Below are 24,431 nucleotides of genomic sequence, written 5' to 3'. Positions count from 1 at the left end.
AAAAGTTGACTCTCCAAAACAATTTGCCTTAGCCAAATTCCAGCACTTCATCTCTGATTCAACAAGTAAATGATGATGATCAAATGGAATGATCATCATGAATCGTTCACTTCGTAAGCCTTTGAGAACTAACTGACCTCACTTCATCCCAAAGAGAGAGACTTGACTTGCTACTTCATTAGGGATATTTTCCATACCTGATATTAAGTAATTTGCACTGCTATTTTTCATAATTCGTAATTGAAAAATTTGTTGTAAACTAATGAATGATAATTTCAATTCATTCTAAGGCCAATGGCCAAACTTACAGTTGCAGAAATGCAAGAAATATACAAGTCTTCAAGAGAAGAGAAAGAGAAAAGAATAGATCAAGCCAACAGGGAGAGAACCCTTTATAATGAGGCTTAACAGCCTATATATAGGAAACTAGTCGCAGAGGAGAGACCAATGGTCAAGGAGGAGAAGCCTTGACCCTGGCATGCACAGGAGAAAGTCAGTAAGGGACAGTAGGGAGGTGCACAGACCTGACATGGTCTACATGCAAGCAACTTGGCCATACACTGACAAGGCAATCCCAAGAAGAAAAGTACTTCTAGAAGGTGGATTGTCTAACATTCCAAAGTCAAGGAAGGCAAACCTGACATGAAGGCCATCAAGTAACCATAAATAAGCATGACCTTGGACTCCACTTGATGGCAATCCTGCAAAAATCATTAAATGTGCCCCTGTAGCTCCATGAATGAAAGTAGACAAGTCGCAAGAGTTGGTAGAGCATTAAGAGCCTTGAGTGTTGATCACGCCATCTAGAAGTGTCGCAAGTCATCGAAAGTTGGACGTTCGGCCCTGCTGCAAGGGGAGAGGAAACAGGGACCTAGGGTTTCGGGATTTCGGGTTCAAGGAAAAGGGCTTGAGAACTGGGAATTTCAGGATTTCGGGGTTCCGGGTTCAAGGAAAGAAAAGGGCTTGAGAACTGGGAATTTCGGGATTTCGGGATTCTGGGTTCAAGGAACGAAAAGGGCTTGAGAACTAGGAATTTCGGGATTTCGGGTTCAAGGAAGGAGAAGGGCTTAAGAACTGGGAATTTTAGGATTCCGTGATTCTGGGTTCAAGGAAGTAAAAGGGCTTGAGAACTAGGAATTTCGAGATTCTGGGTTCAAGGAAGGAAAAGGCTTCAGAATTGGGAATTTCAGGTTCAAGGAAAGAAAAGGGCTTGGAACTTGAGGGTTCCAGGATTCCGAGGTCATGACGGAAAAGGCTTGGAACCTAGGGGTTCCGGATTCCAGGATTCCAAAATCAAGGAAGGAAAAGGGCTTGGAACTTAGGGGTTCCGAGATTCTAGGGTCATGAAGGAAAAAGCTTGGAACCAAGGGGATCTGAGATTCTGAGGTCGTGAAGGAAAAGGCTTGGAACCTGAGCTCCTGACAAGAGAACACATAACACTTCATGATTCCATTGTTTTGTCCTTGATCACTCGAGGCAGTGTTAGTCTGTGGAACATATCTCAGATCGGTTCTCACTGATAGACCAAGGGTGTCATAAAATGACAACAGTTAGTGTTGATGTGTTTTTCATGCACATGCAAACACAGAATAAAATACCCAAAAGTATCTTATCCTCTCTTGAACAAAGCTTCTCAAATGCTGAAGATTGGCTTAAGAATCACTTGTGATAACTCCAAGGTTCTGGTATGTCGGGTCACAACATGTGGATAAGCACAGTTGGTTGATGTGATTGTTGGTATCACAAGAGGACTTACATCAAATTGTCGAATGCTTGAATCGTTGGAACTTGATCTGATGTTGCAGTCTGGTGATGCTTTTTGTCCTAAACTAACTTGAGTTTGAAAAAATGGCAAAAGATGAAGGGTTGAGAGAGTCTATTCTAAGGCCTAGAATGTAAGAAGATGGATGAATGATTAGGTGGAATCCTATTGGACGAGGTCTCACCATTAACTTGAACAATTTGACACAAGCTCAATGCAATCTTCTAAGGACATTTCAAAGATGTTCGAATCATTACAATCAAGCATTGCTCACCATTCAAGCTAACAAACAATGGACGAATAACAATTTGAAGTTAAGCTCATATCATTCCAGTTGACCACGCAAAGCGCACTTACAATCAGCAAGAGGCTAGTGGTATGGACTAAACGGATTCCACACAAATGCATTCAACAAATTCCTCCATTCAATCTAATCAACATGAAAGTAAATTGAGAAGTAAAGATCATGTGAATTGTTGAAGTAACAAATCAAATCCACCATAGCTTCAATGAAATCAATTGTTCTTTACAACAAGACTTTGACACAATCTTTGCCTTCTCCTAATCTAACTTCTATTCTAATCTAGCTCTTCTTCTAAGCTATCTATTCTTCTATTCCTCTATTCACTATTCTAGCACTATTAGCCTTTACAAATGATAGATTTGAGCCTTTAATAGTGCTCTCAACACAATTCAATGGCTCAGATCAATTTGAGATCAATGGCTGAGATTTAACAATAAAACCCCTAATTAGGGTTTGTTACAACAAACTCAATTCTAGCCAATGAAATAATTACAATGCTTTGACATAACCAATAGATAACAAGGGTAGGTGCCTCGAAGTTTGTGCCATCACAGGTGAGTCAAGTACATTGCATCTAGACATGTTGATGTGGGACTTCTCTGATTGGTAGAGATAGTGACTGGGATGATGACTAGGATTCCACCCTTCAACTTGCACTTGTAGGTTTGATAGATCATCATGAATATTTCTTGATACTCAACATTATCTAGCTTCAGCAATGATGATGATGATCTTCTAGCTTTGATTGACTCTTCTAAAAGTACCCTCTTGGGGGCTTCAATCATGGGGGTGCAAGGTATGGATAGTGTCTTCTTCTTAGTTTTGAAGTATTGATATGCCTTGGAATGAACTCTTGATGTCACCACTGCTTCTCTTCTTTGGAATTCCTTCTCTATGACTCCCTGGCACTGTGAGAGTTGCGATTCCTCTTGGGCATCCTATGCTTGTAAATGAAGTTCTCTTCCTTGCATGGTGATGTAGATCCTACAATCTTTCTTCTTTCGCTTTGCAATCACCATCCTCTCCCATCTGCAAAACAAAACAAACATGATATCAAATACATAATATATAAATTTGATAGTTCTTCTTTACTTGATATAACCCTTGATTTTGTGTTTTGCAGGTTTGATAAGAGGATTTAGAGAGAATTCGCTCTCATGAAGGAGTTATTGAAGTTGCTTTTTGCTCTAAGAGAGGAGTTCTTGAAGTTTACTCCACCCCTTGATGTTCATGAAATTACCCTTAACTTGCCTTTGACTCACTTTCATTCATTTATCTTCATTCTATTAACTCAACTTTAAAGCTTTCAATCATCAATTGATGACAACATGACAACCTACCCTTAGGAGAGGCCTTTATAGGAATTTCGCTCTGAGAGTGGAGTATATGAAGTTCGCCTTGACTTTGCTTCACACAAAGTGATCTTTGAACTTCTACCTTCATCTTCTTAATTCAAAATGAATCTTTCCAAACATCAAATCAGTTCAAGGTAGTGGTCTTGTAATTAATCTTGCAAATTCACCTTCAATGGAGTAGAGTTCACTCCCTTGAAATTCGTTCTTGAGGCTCAATTTGTGAAATTCGCTCATATCCTTCAAATTGTGAAGTTAGCTCATGTCATTGAGTTTATGAAGTTTGCTCTTATACCTTGAAACATGAAGTTCCCTCTTATACCTTGAAACATGAAGTTCGCTCATCTTGCTCCCAACATGAAATTAACCTCTTACTTGCCTTTCATTCAAAATTATTCCCTCTTAGGCATGTTAAGGTATCAAATAAGCTTTAGGAAATGATCTATTGGCAGTTTGGCATCCTATTTTGAGTAAATGAAACAAATTCGCTCTTCTCCTTGAACTCATGAAGTTCACTCATCTATGCTGATTTGTGAAGTTCAACATGAAATTCGCTCATCTATGTTGATTTGTGAAGTTCAACATGAAATTCGCTCATGTATGCCAAAACATGAAGTTCGCTCATCCTCTTGTGTTCATGAAGTTCGCTCTTATGCCTTGAAATATGAAGTTCGCTCATGTCATTGAGTTTATGAAGTTCGCTCTTATACCTTGAAACATGAAGTTCGCTCATCTATGTTGATTCTTGAAGTTTTCTCACGTATGTTAAAACATGGAGTTCACTCAGCTTCCCTCAAACATGAAGTCGTTCATATACCTTGAAACATGAAGTCGCTCATATACCTTGAATTTTGAAGTTCGCTCTTGTATGTGTGAAGTTTGTTCATGATGTTCACTCTTAGGTGCTTGGACATTAAATTCGCTCATCTCCCTTTAATCATGAAGTTCGCTCATATGCATGGATTCTTGAAGTTCGCTAATGTAGCTCAAAACATGAAGTTCGCTGATGTAGCTCAAAATATGAAGTTCGCTCATATGTCTTGATTCTTGAAGTTCGCTCATGTAGGCCTATCCTTGAAATTCGCTCATGTGCTTGAGTTTATGAAGTTCGCTCATGTAGCTCAATTCTTGAAGTTCGCTCATGTGGGCTGATTTTTGAAGTTCGCCTTAGGTGTTTGAAGATGAAGTTCGCTCAAGGTAAATTCTCTGAAATTCTTCTTCACTCCTCTACTTCCAACATGAACTTCACTCATCTACCCCAAATCATGAATTTCGCTCATATAGCTTGAAATATGAAGTTCGCTCATGTAGTTGAATTTGGGAAATTCACTCATGTGTCTTCATTTTTGAAGCTCGCTCATCCTCTCAATCCTTGAAGTTTGCTCATATATACCATTTTGTGAAATTTGCTCATCTCCCTTGAATTGTGAAGTTCGCTCATCCTCATCAAATCTTGAGGTTCGCTCATAGGTTGCTCAAGGTGAAGTTCACTTACATACATTCAAACATGAAGTTGAAGCTTGCTCCTCTTTTTGCTCCTAAGGCTGAGCTTATGAAGTGAATTTCAAACCAAGACTAAACTCTCTTTTGCTCACTTTCACTTACTCTCTCAACTTCAATACATGATAACATGCTCAACATGAGGTCTTAGGATGAGTTTTCACTCTGTGGGAGAAGTGCAAGAAGTCTGCTATATAAGGGGTGTACATGAAGTGATGTTCGCTCCTCAAGAGGAGCACTTGAAGTGACCCTCAATCCTTCTGCACTCATGATTGAACTCATGATATCTAGACTTTACAAACTTACTCACTTCACACTCATGCAAGGCTATCCACCTGACTCCTAGCTTTTGACCACCTATACCCCTCTAATGCAAAGGCTAATAGCCAAGGACTCAACACTTCATAGAAAGCTAAAAGAAAAGAAAAAAAAAAGCGGGGGTCCCCATTTGCAATGGGGCGATGTGTGAATACCTCACAACAGTTAGTGTGCAAGGGATATGCCCAAGTTGAAGGTATTGATTTTGATAAAACCTTTGCCCCTGTTGCTCGTTTAGAGGCAATTAGGATGTTTTTAGTTTTTGCCTCCTTTAAAGGTTTTAAAGTTTTTTAAATGGATGTTACTACCTTCTTGAATGGACATTTGAATGAAGAAGTTTATATAGAACAGCATGATGGATTTGTGGTATCAACAAATCAAGATTATGTATGCAAGTTGAAGAAGGCTCTTTATGGCCTCAAACAAGCACCACATGCTTGGTATGACAGGCTGGATCGTTATTTGTGGCAGCAAGGATTCAAAAGAGGCATAGCAGACAGCAACTTGTATGTTAAAGAAGAAGGTAAACATATGCTGATCGTAGTTGTTTATGTTAATGATCTAATTTTTGGTAGTGACTGTGAACAGATGTTGGGAGAGTTATCTTTCTTCCTAGGGCTGCAAATTCATCAATCAAAGTAAGGTATTTTTATTTCCCAAACTAAATACATTAGAGAGACGTTGAAGAGATTTAAAATGGAAGATTGTACTCCTTTTAGCACTCCTATAGTGACTAGTTGCAAACTTAGTAAGGATGATGTCTTTAGATGCTAATCAAACTCTTTACAAGTCTATGATAGGAAGTTTATTGTATGTTACAGCCACTAGACCTAATATAATGCAGGTTGTAGGATATGTTGCTAGGTACCAAGCTGCCCCTAAGGAAACACATGTTCATGCAGTTAAAAGAATTTTCAAATACTTCAAAGGTACTATGGAATATGGACTTTGGTATACTAGTGGAAATGACTTCTCACTTACAACCTATACAGATGCAGATTGGGGTGATTCAGTTGATGATAGGAAGAGCACAAGTGGAGGTGTTATCTTCCTTAAGAAGTATTTGGTTTCATGGCATAGTAAAAAGAAAGAATCTATTTCTCTCTCTACAGCTGAAGAGAAATACATTGCAGCAATTTCTTGTTGCACACAAGTTCTTTGGATGAAGTAGACATTGCAAGACATCAAGGTAGATTTCAATCATCCTATTTCTATCTTTTGTGATATTACGAGTGCCATTAGCATATCTAAAAATCGTATTTTGCACTCTAGAACCAAGCATATTCCTATCAAATATCATTTTTTGCGGGAATGAGTTAGCAATCAGCAAGTTAAACTTGAATATGTTTCTACTAAAGATCAAATTGCAGATGTGTTTACCAAGCCCTTGCCAAGAGATGCATTTGAAAAGCTGAGACAGAAATTAGGAGTGATTCACTTCATCATTGAAGTGTTGAATTGCTCTGGGGGAGTATCTATTGCATTACTTTATGCTCCTTTTTCAGTGTTTGCAGGTTTTATCATAGTTTTGTATCAGCTTTGGTTAATTGCAACTTTGTATCCGTCATTGATGTCAAAGGGGGAGCAAGAACTCAAGAGGAGTTGTTTTGTTTTCTTGGTTTCAAGGGGTTGCAAAAGGAGATGGAGTTGTCATCAATGACAAGGGGGGAGTTTGTAGGAATATTTGTCATTGATGTCAAAGGCTTGTGAATTTTGGTTGAGCTACCTGTGTGCCTGGTTGAGCAACTTGAGCTGCTTGGTTACCTACTTGAGCTACCTGTGTGTTTGCTGGAGCTGTTTGTGTGTGAGCTTACCTGTCAACTTCAGCTAGTTGGTTGCTTTCTTGTCATTTTGTCAGTTGCTGCATCAGCTCATGTGCCAAGTCATCCTTGGAATTTTCAAAAGGGGTCGATTTCTTTAGAGTTCGAATGTGATAGCTACTTTGATTAAACCTTTATCCATGCAGTTTTTACTCGGCGTTTTTTTGGATTAAAGTCATCTTTTGGTGTGATAGTACGTGGTTCAGAATATTGACAAGTGGCAGCGATTTTCTTTTCAATGCATATACTCCATGTTTGGGCATTCTGTTTCAATGAAATTAATTCATTCAATATTTCTTTTGATGCATGGTCTTCTTTTGAGAAGACGTGTTGTGCTAAGCGCTTATTGCTACATCATGTGACTACCGTTTTTATTCTTCATTTCTTGGTAAATCGTGAGCAACTGGTCTAACGACTTCAGAGTTCAGACATCGTGTGTGCTGTTTTTGGAAGCTTCGTTTTGCTTCAAATGTCTTGGTGACTTTTTCGTTTTGTTTTTTATGGAGCCTTGATAACGTTTAGTGCTTTCCAGGACACAAGTTGCAGAATATTAAAAAGAAGTTCGAGTTTGGCAGCATTTTTTTCTTTTAAAAAAGGAAATATTCTTCCGTGTTTGTGCTCTTGTATTTTGGAAAGAGAGTGGAGAATGATGGATGAAGAGGGCATGATGTGTTGGAATCGAATCAACAAATATACAACTTTTTCTCAGGGAAGTCAGAGCTGTGTGGAAGGAATTTAAAAAGGATACGTTTTTTTTCAGATATATGTCTAAGGAGGAGAATCGAGTTTTTTTATGCTGGGATTCATGCGTTAAATTTTCTGGATAATGTCTGGTTATCGACTGGAGAGTGCAAAACGGACATATTGAAGTCAATGTTTTCTGATGTGTAAAGCATTTTTTTTTATGCTGGCTAATGCATGGGAAGTTACAGATATCGGATTTTTAGTGATTCTTGACCAATTGAAGGAGTGACTTCGATCTGAGACAGCTGTCAAACAAATTTGCTTCATGTGTTGAGTGTTGGGTTTTGTTGTATTTTTGGGACTGTCATTCTACAAGTTGATATATTGTGTTAAGCACTGTTAAGCATTGTCAGGCTAATTAAATCAGATTTGAGCTAGAAAGTGCTGAAGTCAACAAGGACTTTCTTCCTTTTAGTTGCATTGTCAAAAGTCTTAGTAGTGAATATTGAATAAATCCATCTTATGAATATGTTCAAAGGGGGTTGTCTTATTTGTTATTTGAACAAGAGGTGTGCAGAAATGATCACTTCCAGCAGTCCAGTTTTTTGAAAAACCTCAGAGTCGGTGCTTTGTTTGAGGTCGGAGCCTCAGTTACCTTGAGTTGGTGCTCTTTGTGTGGGTTGCAGCTCATTCTTGTAATTAGGGTAGGTGCCCATTCGGTTGGTGCCCCATCTAGTTCATGAAATCTTTTGGATGTCGTGATTTTTTACCCAAAAGGGTTTTCCAGGAGAAATCTTTGTGTTCGTGTTTGCTGGTTGTTTCTTTTATGTTTCATTTGGTTTAGTTCTGAAAGTTGTTTTTAAAGTCTCAAATACTGATTCACCCCCACTCTCAGTATTTGCTGTGTTCTTTTCATATATAATGGCATTGAATGAAATTATTAAGAAAATGAAGACCATCATAAGTGAGAATGAGCAAGATCTTAAAGAAACATCCTTCATATAGATACAAACAATTCTTGTTGAGCAATGGAACAAACCCCACTACATCTTCTAACCTTTGCACTCACTCCAAAATATTAAAGCATTAATATCCTTTCTTTGCCAAGGAGGGTTGTACCAAACAAAGGTATTAAAGTCAACAAAGAGTACAAGCTAGCATTTGCTAAACTCTTCCCTAATCTTGACTAGAATGATGTAGTCACGAGTAAGTTTTTTGGTTTTGCATACTCCAAAGGTCAAAGTATTTATGCTATTCATTAAAATATATGAAGGATGCTCACAATTATTGGTAGTGATACCTCAATGGCCAAACATTCCAAGACTTATAGCCTCTTGCGATCGAAGTTTTATCACAAGTCATTTTTTAGAATTTTTTATCTAAAACTCTCTAAATTTGACTTCCGTCAGTTTTTTATAATTATGTTCAAGTTTAAAGTTTCAATTATAATTTTATAATTCTAATTCTCTAACTTTCTCTAAATAGGTTGTCAATTAATCTTCATTTGAGCAAAATTTGAGTACATGCCCCTTAATCCACTCAGCAAAGCACAACCAACTAGCATCAAAAAAGGCAAAGGAGTTAGTTTAAGTGCAGTTCAACTTGCACCTTCTTTTGTACAAACAAAATGACTAAGTATGGAGCAACAAAGTTGTGAGATGTAAATCCAAAACATATTGACTTGGATGATTTTGCTACCTAACAATCATCATTTTTTGAGGAGACAAATAAGCACCATATTTTTAGTGCAAGTGTAAATGGCACTGCTTGTGGTCCCTATAATCTACCTACATCATCTAATATCAATGATGATGATGATCTTTATGAAAACCCCTGTGATGATGATTAGTAATTTTATTAATTTAATATCAAACAACAAAATCTATCATGACATTTGAATCTGACAAATTGAAATCAAAGTTGTATTTTTAATTTGTATGGTGGTAAAGGGAAACTTGAGGCTCTGATAAGTGCAGATGCCATGATAGGGCCCCTCAGTCCAGCCAGGCAAAACAATGTCTAGAAGGGTATCAAAACACACAACCAGAGAAAGCCAGAGGGACAGCCACCAAGAAAGCTTATCATTCCTGAAAATTTTCACTGGTTTGGAACTTCATGATGGAAGTTGTCTCCATATTAGAGGATAGTTAACCCCCATCCTCTGTTTCATCTATTTCTTACAGCTTGTACAAAGCCCAAATAGAATAAAAATTTTCCTAGAATGTATTCTGTTGTGACGTTTTCACACATCGCCCCATTGCAAATGGGGACTCCCTCTTTGCTTCAAGCTCTAGAGTCATATAGCATTTCATCTCTTGCAAATTTAAGCAAGGTTAATGTGTGGTCATCAATCCGATTGATTAAAGCTTGTGGTGGTGAAAAATTGAATGGAAGGTGTCAAGAAAGGTCAATTCAAACAAGACAAGCGAGGCGGTTTGATAGGGAAATCCCTTGGATGAAATTTCCCCAATTATACAAAATTTCCTTGCCATCCCAGAGGTCTGATTGCACTTTGTTGAAAGGGAGGTCGCATAGCACAAAATTTGGTTTAGTGTATGAAAATTTCCTTCGCTCTCTTGCTGGAGTGAACCCACTATTATTGCTCCTTCATAGGAGCGAAATGACTTCCATTGCTCCTTCAAAGGAGTGAACTTCCTTCCCTTGCCACTTAGGAGGTCCAAGATGCCTTGAATTGCAATATGGAACCTTGGTCAAGCAATGAATTTGATTTTTAACCAGCAACCTGAAAATTTGGCTAAGTATGTGCTAATTTCCTTTGCTCCCTCCTTGGAGCGAATTCACTTCCTTTGCTCCTCCAAAGGAGCGAAGTGACTTCCTTTGCTCCCTTGAAGGAGCGACCTCCCTTCCTTTGATACTTGAGGGGATCGATATAGCTTACATTGCATTCTAAGAGATGATTTGGTGAACTTGAGCGAATGGAGGAACAAATCTTAAGCATTTCTTATGCTTCACTTTGAATGCAACCTCGCCTTTGCTCATTGAAAGGATCGAATTGATGGAGATTTTGATAAAGAACTGCTGGGGATGGCAAGTTTAATGCATTTCCATTGCTCCATCATTGGAGCGAAGTCACTTCCATTGCTCCCTCAATGGAGCGATGTGACTTCCATTGCTCCCTCATGGAGAGCGAAATGGCTTCCACGGCATTCTTTGAAGATAAATTGATGAACTTAGACACATGGAGAGCAGAAACTCAAAACATGAATTGATGAAAAGGGACAAATTGATGAAGAAGTGATGGAATGATGCTGAAAGTTTGAATTTTAAGTCATTTCCTTTGCTCCTCAATTGGAGCGAATTCAATTCCTTTGCTCCTCAAGAGGAGCGATGTCACTTCCTTTGCTCCCTTGATGGAGCGGCTGCACTTCCATTGCTCCTTCATAGGAGCGGACTTACTTCCTTTGCTCCTTGAGAGGAGCGAACTCCCTATCAATACCCAAAAGAACACGCCAAACAGCAATAAAATGAACATTATTAGCACTAAGGATTTGATTAAAAAAAATGTTCAGTTATACAATCAAGTCGGCCTAGGGAAGTTGTAGGGAAAAGTGATGACCCTTAGCTCTAAAATGCCTATATAAGAAGGGCTTTGGATTTCATTTCAAACATAATTTACCATGCAAAGCAATCTGCACTTCCAGACAGCAGATTTCATTAAGGTCGCGATTTTGCATTTAATTTTGATCATTTCATTTGATCAAAATGACATTCAAGGAAAGTGATTTTGGAAGGCAATTTGGAAAGGAGACATTTTTCTTTACTTTAAAAGGAGGATTCTGAAAATTCACACAGCAGTAGATCAGAAATAACTTGAAAATCAGAGATGCAAGTCTTATCCACAAATCAGACTTAAGATAGTCATTTCCAAGATTAATGTTTTCTTTGTTCTTGCAGGTCTAATACAACACGAAGAAGTCAAAACCCCAAAGTATAAAGGAAAGATCATTCATCCACACCAAGGAAGAACAGCATTGTGAGGAGTTCATCACATTCAAGGGTTCATCAAATATCAAAGATCGACATCAAAAGTTAGGAAGGAGGCGAATAACATCAGCATGTAGAACCTAGATTCAGCAACAAGAAAACATCAAGTTAAGATTCGCACTACAAGGAGGTGATGAGAAATCAAGGGTTCCACAACAAGAAGTCAAGAACAACACTAAGGAATGATAAAATTAAGACTATGAATAAAGGAAGATCAATCATCACCACACCAAGCAAGCTTGAGATGTTGAGTATCAGGAGATATTGCTCAACATTCCTTCATGATAATCTATTAAGTCTACAAGTGAACTGAGGTGTCATCATAGTCATCAGTCCACCAATCAGAGGGTTCTACATCAGTATATCCAAATCCAATGAACCAAGCTCATCCATGAGGACACAAACTCCAATGTACCTACCCCTACTATCTATTGGTCAAATATTCAAGAGAAGACATGTCCAAATCTTGTAATTATCTCATTGGCTAAGAAGAGTTCGTTCCAACAAACCCTAATTAGGGTTTCATCTTGTAATCTCGGCCATTGATTGTCAATCAATCTAGGCCATTCATTGTAAAGGGGGAACTATAAAAGGCTTCTCTCTCTCATTTGTAAAGGTTAATAGTTAATAGCAGGTTAATAATAGTTAATAGTTCAAGAGTAAGAAGAATAGAATAGAAGATAGAGTAGAAGTTAGATTAGGAGAAGGCAAAGATTGTTGCCAAAATCTTGTTGTAAAGAGCATTTGATTTCATTGAAGCTATGGTGAATTAATGTGTCATTTCAACAAGTTGCATGGTCTCTACTTCTCAATTCATTTGCTTTCATGTTGATTGGATGAATGATAGGAGTTGTGAATGATTAATGGTGAAATTCATTTATCCATACCACTAGCGATTTGCTGATTGTAAGTTTGTTCTGTGTGGTCAACTGGAATTCTTAACGAGCTTAACTTCAATTGCTACTTGCCTCATTGATATGCAGTGTCTTGATGGTGTCTATGTCATTGGTGGCGACTTGAAAATCATTTTGCTCTCCTTAGAAGATCGCACTAGCTTTGTGGAGTTGTTCTTTGATGGTAAAGTGGAGCTTAGTTGAATCTCATCCAATCATTCATTGTATCTTGCATTCTTAGGAGTAGTGTATTCTTCTCAAACCCTATGCCTTCTGACATTTTATTTTCCAAGCAAGTAGTTAGAATCTAAGTTCCAGCGACATCAAAATATTCAGCATTCAAAGAAGTACGTAAGGCCCCTTGGAGTAACAACAACCAACTGTGATTATCCACAAGTCGTAACCTGACATTAGGAACCTTGGAGTTTTCCACTTGATCACATAGTTTACCATTTGAGAAGACTTTATTAAAGAGAGGATAAGATACTTTTGGTATTTTATTTTGTGTTTGATTGTGCCTAAAAAACACATCAACATATTCCCTGTCATTCACAGCAGGGCTGCTTCATTTGTTGGTTCTCCCCCAAAAAGTGGGTTGAGCTTTGTTCATGTTCTCCACACCCCTAGGGCTGATGCACATTTCTAATTTTTATAGTGGTCTCCAGGACCACAATTAACATACCCAAAAAAAATATAGTGGTTTTGTATAGTTACATGCATGTTATGTGATATTCCAGTCTTAATTCCTGTTTTCAGGCTGCAAATATGTATATATTTATGGTTTTTGTATAGATATATCCAAAACAAACGCAGCCCCAAAAAAATTGCCGTACTAGTGTACCCAAACCTGAACCATTAACTTAGGTGTAAACAGTTAATGCAAAGTTGGTTAAGGCTAGGCAAGAGATAGGAAGAAATTGTGAATTGACTAAAGGCAAGAAAAATAAGGCACCAGAGATGGATCTCTGAAGATTCTAAACACACACCTATAGAATAAATAAACCACAAAGGTATGATCTAGAGATAAATCACTTGGCTTTGAGGGGAAAGGTGAAGGTTCAATTCTCTGCCCCTCCATTATTCATATTTTGTTACTAATGTGTGCAACAAATGTCACATGGGCAATTGGGAGGTTACCAAAAGGGAATTAAGGCACTTTAAGGGACCTAACTCCACTTTTGCACAGATTTTAAGTGGAATTTATTTGGTATTGTTATTTTGTACATTTGATTGCACCTAATTATTTCAGTATGGCCTCTCATAAAATAACATAAATCAAAAAGTTAGTAGGAGTTAGCAACTAAAGATTCTGACAGATTAAGATGAAGATGATATTAATCCCAAGGAAGAGAATAAAGATTCTAGAGCAAAGCCTTGTTGAGAAAGCATCTGAAACAATATGAACTGCTTATAAGGAGAAGAACAAACAGCCTCCCTCTCACTATTCCAATAATGAACTTTTGAAGCAGATGGATGGTTTCACGGCAATAAAGAAGGTTTCAAAACATCTCAAGAATCTCTACAAAACATAAATACAAGTAAATTTAAGAAAATGAGTCATAAAGTATCCAATAGTCATCTTGCTCGAGATAAATTTATATTGTTGCGAGTTTAGTCTAGCTAGATGATTTGCAGAATATGTTGCTTGGGAAGTTTTCAATCCTCTGACTCCAAGAAACGATAATTATGAAGCTTGGAAAAGTTCACCTAGATGTCCCAAAATTCACATGTTCTGCTTCCCTATATGGATGATCTTGATGATTATTTTTCCTAAAAGTGACACTTATCTGAATGTTAGTGGCATCCATAATGTGCATGTCCAAGAAAGTGCCTTCTACTCTTACTGGCTTCTAGTCTTTTTGAAGGCACTCTTTAAGCCTCAACGATAGTAGCTTATCAACTAAACATGACAATTTTAGTAGCATATATGGCAACTGGACTGTTCTGGTTTTGTTGTGTATGAAGATCTTTGGAACTTCGAACATACAAAGCTTATTGTAAATTATTTTTGTCCATTTGAAATATCATTTCACTAATCAATAAAATGATACAATAGCTGGCCCATTAAGGGGCCTGGCTGGGTTAATTCAGGCTTTAAAGAGAAAATTATTGAGGAGTGGGAAAGGCCTTTGGAGGGATGGTGGAAAATTAATTTCAATGGAGCTTCTAAAGGGAACCCTGGACCATCAGGCGCTGGCTGCATTGTTCGTGATTGGAAAGGGGATGTGGTGGCTTTCAGAGTGAAGAAATTAGAGTTTGGAACAAACAATGTTGCGGAAGCATTAGCAGCATTAATGGCTGTTAGAATTGGCAAGATGTTGGGAGCTACGAAATTACACTTGGAAGGTGATTCCCTCATAATTATTCAGGCAATCATGAAAGGGAGAATTGATGAATGCCATATACAAAATTTAATTGCTATTATAGTGGAAGAATTAGCAGACCTTGAAGATTTTCGAGTGAGTCATGTTAGGTGATCGAGGAACACGGAGGCAGACACCCTATCAAAATGGGCACTATCTTTTGATGAGGTTGGTGAAATAAGGATGGAAGACTTTAAGCAACTTTCCTTAGAAGAACTTTAAGAGTAAATCAGTTGCTTGTTGAAGCTTTTAATTAAATTTCTTACTGCATAAGCATAATAAATGGTGTCTAGTGACGTGATGTGAAGTTTGGCGGCGGGGTACTGAGGACCTGGATTCAATGACCGATTATGTAGCGGATGAATATCTCATTGAGTGCTTATCCCCCTTTTCGCGATTTCGATAATGTGTTCTATGTTAATAAAGATTTGAGTTTGTGGTGCAGGGTAGCTTTGCTTTGGTGAAGCTATGAGCATTAGAGTAGGGTGGTGGTAGTGTTGCTACACTGAATCAACGGAGGCCAACTTTACTTTGAGGACAAGCAAACAATTATGTCCTTTCTTCGAGGAGGTCTCTGAAAAGAGATTGAGGGGAATGTTCCTCTTTAACGATGAGTGGTTGGTGAAGTGTGTGCTATTAATTTTGGGCAAGGCTTTTGATTTGGTGAGGCATAGGTACAAGACAAATATGGATGTATACTCTTTGATCATGGCGTGGGGACTGGATGTGGGGGAGCTGAAAGGCAGGATGAAGCGGGTCATGGAGGCAATTGTCCATAAAGATTTCTTGGAGGGTCTGGATTCCTTCCTTGAATGGGCAGTTCCCGGAAAAGGTTTCGATATCCGGGAAGGTGTGGAAGGTAGAAAGCAGGGCCGTGGTGGGGATTTAATCCCTTTCGTTCGATGGCCGAAAGGACTGTGCAAAGTACACCGCAAAGCCGAAGCCAAGCACGGATGGGAGGTGCTAAAAGTCTTTGTGCAGATAATGGAATTGGAGGCGGCGATTAAATTGGCAAAGGCTGAAGCGGAAGGTGTGGGACGTAGGTTTCTTCGACTGAGGAAGAGGAAAGCTGCAAAGGCACAAGTGGATGGTGTCGACCCGAGCACATCACATGGAAACAGATAAAATCTTTCTTTTGATACAATTACAGATCCTTTAGTTTTTTTTGTTTTTCCTCTAAGGGGTTTAATTTTTAATATTAATTTTTAATATTAATTTTTAATGTTAATTTTTAATGTTAATTTTTAATATTAATTTTTAATATTAATTTTTAATGTTAATTTTTAATGTTAATTTTTAATGTTAATTTTTAATAACAAGATGTTGGGGGGTAGTTTTTACTTGTGAAAACTGTAAACTGTCTGTGAGAGATTTTTTTGTTAAAAGCTCGATAATGGTGGATAGGGTGTAATCATGGGTAGTTGTAGATGGGTGGTTTTTTGGTTCAGTTGACAGTGCTCTTTTGGGTGTTTGATGGGTTCCTATGGTTGTTTTTCTAGAAGTTTACTTCAAGCTGAGATGTATTTCCTTTCAAAAATGAATAAAATAATATATTATTACCGAGCAAAAATAAAATGATACAATACCTCATGTGTATTCCAGTAGTCATAAAACAAAGTTAACTTGCATTGGACAAGCTCAGGCTTTATCTTTCCACGTAGATCACCATCTCCTCTCAATACAGCCTGAAAATGACAGTGTGATTAATTTTGTTGTAACAAATAGACAAAATAATACTCAGAGATGTTAACAGATTATAGCATTCAAGTAACAAAACTAAACAATTAACCCCATATAAACTTTGCTAAACCAGTGTTTCTCTAGGTGTGTTGACACCCTCCCTACTCCAAGACATTATAAGGACTTCAAAAAATCACCCTCCAAGCCTAAAAAAGAACAGAAAAATGGGGGTGACCCCCTTTTGTACACCATTGTGGCGACAACTTGCTATCCCTGGCATCCCTCGACAATCTTGAGGACATCAAGCCATCCTCCACCTACATTGTTATATAGGTTTTTAAGAAAAATCCTACGTTACCCCAAGTTTCCGGGAAGGGGGGACGGGGGGACGGGGGGACGAGTTTCTGGGACGGCAAATTTTTTTGCCAAATTTGGGGAAGGGGGGGGACGGCAAAGGGGACGGCTATATAAAATATAGGGAAAATTTAAAATATATAGGAAAATTCTAAATGTTCATATGAAAACATGGATAAAGCATGCATCTATACATTATATTCATATGAAAACATGGATATAGCATGTGTATGATACTATGAAAACATTTTAGAATGCAAACATCGAACATACAACATTATCAATAGACTCAATACTCAATATGCACTCATAATTCAGAATTTCAATTCATTCACATTGTCAATATGCATATCATAATAGATATTAAAGAAACATTGTTCCACGGCTGTTGGGGACAAGGAGACGCGGGGACGCGGGGATGGGCTTCGGGGACGGGGGGACAAAGGAAAAAAAATTCAGGGACAGGTTTCGAGGACAGGGGGACTTTGGCCTGGAGGGGGGAAACGCGTTTCCGTGGAACACTGTAATAAAAGAAATAACATACAAAATGCCCAAAGGCCACACTGCTGCCATATTGTTTCATTGTCAATGGCGATATGGAAATCAAAATAGTACTAAGTAAATACTAAAAAGCAAAGTATAATATTTATTATTTAATTTATTTTCTATTTTATAAATTTTAAAATTTATAATATGAATTAATTTAAAATTATAAATATTTGATATGAATTAATAAATTTAATGTTGCCTTTTAGTTTTTGATAGAGGGCCCATGTTAGAAAAATAATAAAATATAGATAGTCGTATTTTGATTTCATAACTATTCAAATTCAATAATAAAAAAATTGATAGTCGTTTTTTAAATTTTTTCAATATAGAGGGCCCATGTTAGAAAAATTTTTAAAAAATTGAAAATACGACTTTTTTTTTTAAATATTTTTCCCTAGCCCTAGATGTGGGGGACGTCTAGCCATCCCCGGGACGGCTGGGACGTCCCCAATCCGTCCCCAGCCATCCCCGGGACGGCTGTACATCCCCCACAGCTAGGGAAGTCGTCCCCCCGTTTCGAGGACGTCCCCTCAAAATTCTGACAATTTGGGGATGGGGGGGGACGGCCAGTCCCCAAAACATCCCCGGGACTGGGACGGGGGTTTTCAAGTAGGGGACGCGTCCCCTACTTTCGTAGGAAAAATCCCAATTCAAAAGAACACATAAAACCTAATCCCATTATGGGCAACATAATGAGACACCCAAAAACGCTAGCCCATTTGCAATTATGATTTCATATTTTGCGCTTCACATTTTTTTAAAGTGATTATCTTGAAAATACAACTTTCCTCTACATTTGAGAGGGGCAACTCTATTGTATGATTGATGATTTTGGGTTTTAACGATACTTTTCACCAAAAAGTACTTAAGGAAAAGAAAAATGCTAACTTAACAAGGAATTTAAAAGAATCTTTTGAGCATCAACACATTGAAATAAGAACCTGATATGTTTTCAGTAAATGATTTTAAGAGTATTACTAATTGCTTCCACAAATCATGGTCAAGATAACAAAGATCATCGTTAATAAGTCATATGACAAATTAAAAATGACATTTAGAGAACATATTGAATCTACATCCAATATTGCTTTCTATTACTTAGCTGAACAATAACATTCAAAATGCCTCATACAAAATTTTGTGAAAATGAGAAGCCCTTTTTACAATTACTATAGCTCTATTTATAAGCTAGAGATTCATAACTACTTTTGTAACTACCTAGTAACCACCTAGATAACTACCTTCTTACAAAACTTAACAAAAAAAATATTAAATTTATTTCGATTAGGATTGACTCAACTTTTCTGGAATCAATGTCCATTTTCTAACCTTATTACAAAATGGTGACATAAGTCACATTACATTAAGTTAAGCTTAAAACGTAAGAAAGTAATTAGGTGACTCGAAAACTAAGTTACTTCTTTTCCTCTATTGTCATCCATTCCAGCTTTCCTTGAAGAAGTCCCTTGTGTCGTGACCTAGTCCTGATGAAGAGGAGACCTTGTTTTATATGCTCTGAATAACTTGACAATCAGATCCAACTCATGACAAAATGCCACTGAAATGCCACTGGGAATATCACTGCTATACAAATCTAAAGCCACCAAAATGGCACTCAACTTCTTCATTGTCCTAGAACTGAAAATTTGCTTGCTAAACCATTCTTTATCAATCATATCTTTGAAGTTCTTAATCATTTAAACTTCGTCTTCCAATAATGCATTTGGATTGACTAAAAGGAAATCATTTTGACCCTTAGTCTTTACTTGTTCACAATGTACCAAGAGTGTTTCCTATTCCGTTCAAATTTCATTATGATTACATTTCCATTTCAGACTCTAGAACCAAGAATCAGATTGGTTCTCTTTGTAATGTCCCCTAGTTAGCTATACCTTTAAAGTTAGCCCCAATTTACCCAAGTCTAATTTAAGTTTAGGGGAGTACCTCTGTTTACTGTTTTCCTGCATAAAAACCAGAGAATATATATGTAATGATACTTATAAAACTGAAACACACACTAAAAAGTATGTCGAATGACATATGTCTTAATGCATTAATTACCATTAGTATGAGATTTATTAAATAAATTCAGATTGTTATATCTGTCAGATACAGTCAGATTTGTTAGATAAAATCAGATCTATAGGCTAGGTACTTTTCTTAGCTATCCAATTCCTCATTACACTAGGGTAGGCTAGTTGGATAGGGTGTCCAAGGAATCCTCCCTCCTAGGCCCAAGAGCAGATACCATATCCCCCTTGGCTCCATATGGCAGGTATTAAGCATCCATCATGGAGTGGCATACCCAGCGAGGTATCCTATCGCCGTTCCCCCTCATCACAACCACCCCCTCTCTTAAGCCCAAGAGCAGATGCTTCATCCCTCTTGGCTCCATGTGGCAGGGGTTAGGCATCCACTATGGAGTGGCGTACCTAAGAGAGGGTCCCTTATATGCAATGAACCAATTATGATATTCCCACTGAAATCATATTTGTTATTCAGCTCAACTAATTATGATAATCAATTGTATTTGACATAGTTATTATACTTCCATTATATCATATTGCTTAGTGTCTTATATCAGATTGTTAACAGTTCTTTCTGTTCGTATTACTTTAAATCAGAATTATTCATTAAGTGTCATTGATGCATTTTACAGTATTATAGCAATTTATTACAAACTGCATTTGATTGCCTTATTCCTTCTGGATTCATTAACAGATGCATATCTATATGTATTATGTTTAACAAACAGTACTGTTATGTATAATCATTTCAATATTGTTTGAATAATTATATATTATTTGCTTCTCAACTTAATATCATATAAATGCCACCCATTTGATTAAGATTACACACAGCAGTTATATATAATTACATACCAATATGATTTTAATATATATAAATTGCTGACTGGTTATATTCTAATATTAAATCAAAAGTCAGACTTATACATACCTGTCACTGTTGACTTTCCCTTATCCCTGTTGGCAAACCTGGAGATTCCTTTCTTTTATTTCCTTTCCAGCAGACCCCTGATTTTCCGTTCTTCCTCCTTTTCTGATTTGCACAGGGAGGAGGGGTATTTAACCTCTCCAACCATCGTGGTGGAAAGTCACGATACTTCTCTTGGTAGCCAGTATGAAGGGACACCACTTTTACCTAGCGGGGCCCTCCACAATCTGACGTGGGTAATACTTAGTCTTCCCACCGATTCACCAAAGGTTATCGGGTCTCAGGAAATAGAATTAGTAAGTTGCTTTCTATTGCTTATAATGTATTTTTGAACATTGCTAATTAAAATCATCATTAATCAATATAAAGTGTAAATTAATAATATGATATAATAATTTCATTATGATTTTACATATGTTATGGTAAAAATATATCAATTATATTTTCTACAAATGTGGGGACATGACACTCTTCTACAATTGTAAAGATCTTCTCGGCAACTAGGATGTTAGTATCTATCTTTGTCATTTCCTTAAGATCCTTCAGAATTCCCTACCAAACTAATTCTTCTTTCCTAATGCTCCTCAACTCTTTTTCAATTGCCTCATTTTTTACCTCAATTTCATCATAAATCTCCTCGGTTTTCCCAATGAGATTTGATGCATCCACTTTGATCTACTCAACCATTTTTATGTCATCTTCTATATGATTGATACTTATGGACACTTTATATTGATTTCTTTATCAACACTCACCTCAAGAACTAGATCTGCAGAAGAATGAATTGCATTTATATGCAATGTAGTCATGTCCACACTAGACTTGAGGTACGAAGTCAAAGTCTGCACTTGTCAATTGAAATGGTCCTTTGTGTTCTTTTCTTTCTCTATTCTCAGTATCAGTCATGTAGTTGACATTTAAAAATTGTGAATATCACCCTCATGAGTTGAGGGGCCAAGGTCCACCTTAGTGATATCTAAATTTGCCTCAGTAGCTTCATTTATGTCCGTTTTGTTCTGAAATGGGCTCAACGACTTCCACAAACATTCCCCAATAGGGAACCCACCACTAACTTAGAGGTGACCTTCATCTTCTTTGGTTTTTTCAGTTTCTAGAACATGTTAGGAAAATTAATGTTTACATTATATTTGAGGTATGTAAATGTGGAAAGGTAGTTACTACTGTAATAGTGATGTTGTTAATAAACAACTCACTAATATAGGTTAGTCGTATATATTGTTGAAATAACAATATATCACAATAGTTAGTGGTTAATGTGTTATACCATGAATGATATTCCGGGATATAACACCTCCCTATTAAATAGGAGGTTGTTTGGCTATGTAAGTGGCTATATATTAGCCATTGTATTGAGTGTTGAAAAATGTAGAGCACACATTATCTTGTATTAAATTATCTGCAGCTCCATCTGCCTATATTTCTTTTATGGTATCAGAGCAGGAAAAGATCATGTGCCTAGGATTTAGTGATAATCACCAGAAGATTGAAAATTATTAATGAGTTACAAGTTGTTGCTGCTTAACTCCTTTCTCAGGCGAATATTTTGAGCATAGTTGGCAATGATACAAGCTGGTGACATTCGATTTGAGGACTCCTTGTTTTTTGGTCTCAATGTTATCTCGGCTTTCACCATAAGTTAGCGGCCCATTCCTACTTTGCCAGCCTGCATGGAGAGCATCCAGATCACATATGCTCAATTTGCATCCACGATAATAGTAATGTAAGTTTGAGGCATCGTCTTTCGCATTGACACTCTGTTGATCTGATTTGGTGAAACAGCTTTTGATGGGTACAGCGCATTGATTAAGGCACATAAGTTGATGGTCGAGTAAGAGAAGGTTGAGCCGGAATTGGTGCATGCAGACTACACTGGCACAACATATTATGTAGCACATTTTTTGTATGGGCATATGACTCTATGAAAGGGACATTCAAAATGGCCTTCACTACGACCCCTGAAGCCCCAAGATCTACTACTATTTCAGGCTATTGGCTGAGAAAAGACGGCTGGTCATCTGCAACCGAGCCTTATAGATGCCCATGGTGAGAGTAACAGTGTTGCTGAAGATAATAACAGAGAGTTGTCTTTATCTCTGTGCATCATCTATCTATGTGGTTGCAAGCCAAATCACCCGCAATTCCTTAGCATAGGAAACAAGTAAGGGTCAATCGCACATTTTTGGTGGGTACTGCAACTAGTCATTGATCTACTATTTTGTTGTATTCGTTGATATCTGAGTTATCTTGCTTTGTGTGTATCGCACCTAGTATATGGTATGTAAGGTCAAATAAAATCATTTAGTGTTTATGTGTATCAAGTTGTGGCATTTTAGCATAGGGTCCTGTTGTGACCATTTCACACATCGCCCCATCGCAAATGGGGACCCCCTCTTTTTGCTTGTTTTTCGCTCGTTTTCGCTTTCGTTTTTAGGATTTTGTTAGTTAGTTAGTTGTCTGGATTTAGGGCCAAGCCTTAGGGTTTTAAATTTTGCCTCTTCAAGCCAGAATCCAGTCATTTTTTGAGAGCTTTTGAGCTTCTTTTCTAGAATGCAAATTTTGAATGCAATGATTTCGCCAAAATGGTCTAATTTTCAATTGGAATGTTCATGCAGAGCTTAAATTTGTCTAAGTGTTGACCGTCAATGTGAATTTTTGTCTGATTGAATATTTTGACCAAATTTTGACTTTTTTGAATTTTGATCCTGGGCATTGGAATTAATTTGTTTTCGCCTCGTGAAGTGTTAAAATGTGAAAAATCTTGTTATTTTGGCCTGTAGGAGCAAAATCGCTCTTGTCCCTCAGTGAAGGACGGGAGCTCAATTTCAAATATCTCATCATCCTTGCAGAGTCCAGACAAATTTTACGTTTGAAGTGATGGAGAACGGCGAGATCTTTCCATTGAATATAAATTGAAGATTTTCATGAGCACAGAAATGCCTCTAGGAGGAAAATCGCTCCTGTCCCTCAATGAAGGACCGGAGCTACAATTCAAATTTCGCCTTGTCCTTGCAAGATTTCGAGAGCTTAATGAGTCCGAAGGAAGATACTTTGCCAAATGAATATAATTTGATATGCAAAAACGAAGGAAAATGACCTATATTGACTAAATCGCTCCTGTCCCTCTCCAAGGGACCAGGGCGAGGTACCTTGTAGCTCTCGTCCCTCTCCCAGGGACCAGAGCGATTTCCTTCATTTTGCAAAATCCAGACAAGGGTCAAGGCAAGTTTACGTTCAAAAACAAAGGAGAACATGAGATGAACGCATTGAATATAAATTGAAGATTTTTGGGACGTCCATACCAGTGTTAAATGCCTAGTTCGCTCCTGTCCCTCAGGAAGGGACCAGAGCGATTTTTGATATAATTGCTTTTCTTGCAAAGTTACAAATGATGTCAAGGCATGGACGAATAGAGTGAAGAAGGACGAGTCCGTTGAATATAAATTTGGAACCTGGCAAAGTGAGATGAAGGCCACAGGGGGAGGATCGCTCCTGTCCCTCTCCAAGGGACCAGGGCGATACTATGATGATAATACTCCCTACGCAAGTTCAAGGGCATTCCTCCAAAGTTCAAGGTCGAGCCAAGTCAAGACGAAGGGTGGCGAAGACATTTTAGGGCATTTCTATCAAGCGCAAGGTTGTAAAGGTCATCACATGGAAGGAATGTGCACTCTAAGACCCAGATCGCTCCTGTCCCTCTCCAAGGGACCAGAGCGATACTTCCATTAAGGCATCGATTTCAAGGGACAAGGGCGATGATCTTTATAACATCAAAGGTGCCTTGTAAAAGCAATTGGGACGTACGCGGAATAGACAAGCATAGATGTTATTCGCCTTACAATGAAAATTCGAAAGTCAAAGATACAAGATGAAC

The 24,431-nt window shown here is 37.7% G+C and overlaps 1 protein-coding gene across 3 annotated transcripts in view; it reads right to left on the bottom strand.

Annotated features, from left to right (window-relative positions):
* The window catches only part of LOC131068690 (tRNA (guanine(37)-N1)-methyltransferase 1), a 177,564-nt gene that overhangs the window by 139,229 nt on the left and 13,904 nt on the right, over positions 1 to 24,431 (bottom strand). For 2 of the 3 annotated variants that reach the window (XM_058003932.2, XM_059207537.1), the window contains exon 3: positions 16,588 to 16,686. The exons of the other annotated variant lie outside the window; for it this stretch is intronic. In XM_058003932.2, the coding sequence (XP_057859915.2) occupies positions 16,588 to 16,686 (99 nt within the window). The remainder of the gene's footprint in view (positions 1 to 16,587; positions 16,687 to 24,431) is intronic. 3 annotated transcript variants of the gene reach the window in all.

The sequence above is a fragment of the Cryptomeria japonica genome, chromosome 6 (genome assembly GCF_030272615.1).
Source record: "Cryptomeria japonica chromosome 6, Sugi_1.0, whole genome shotgun sequence".
Lineage (NCBI taxonomy): Eukaryota > Viridiplantae > Streptophyta > Pinopsida > Cupressales > Cupressaceae > Cryptomeria > Cryptomeria japonica.
Note: the sequence above shows the minus strand (reverse complement) of the source record. Positions and strands in the feature narration are given on the sequence as shown.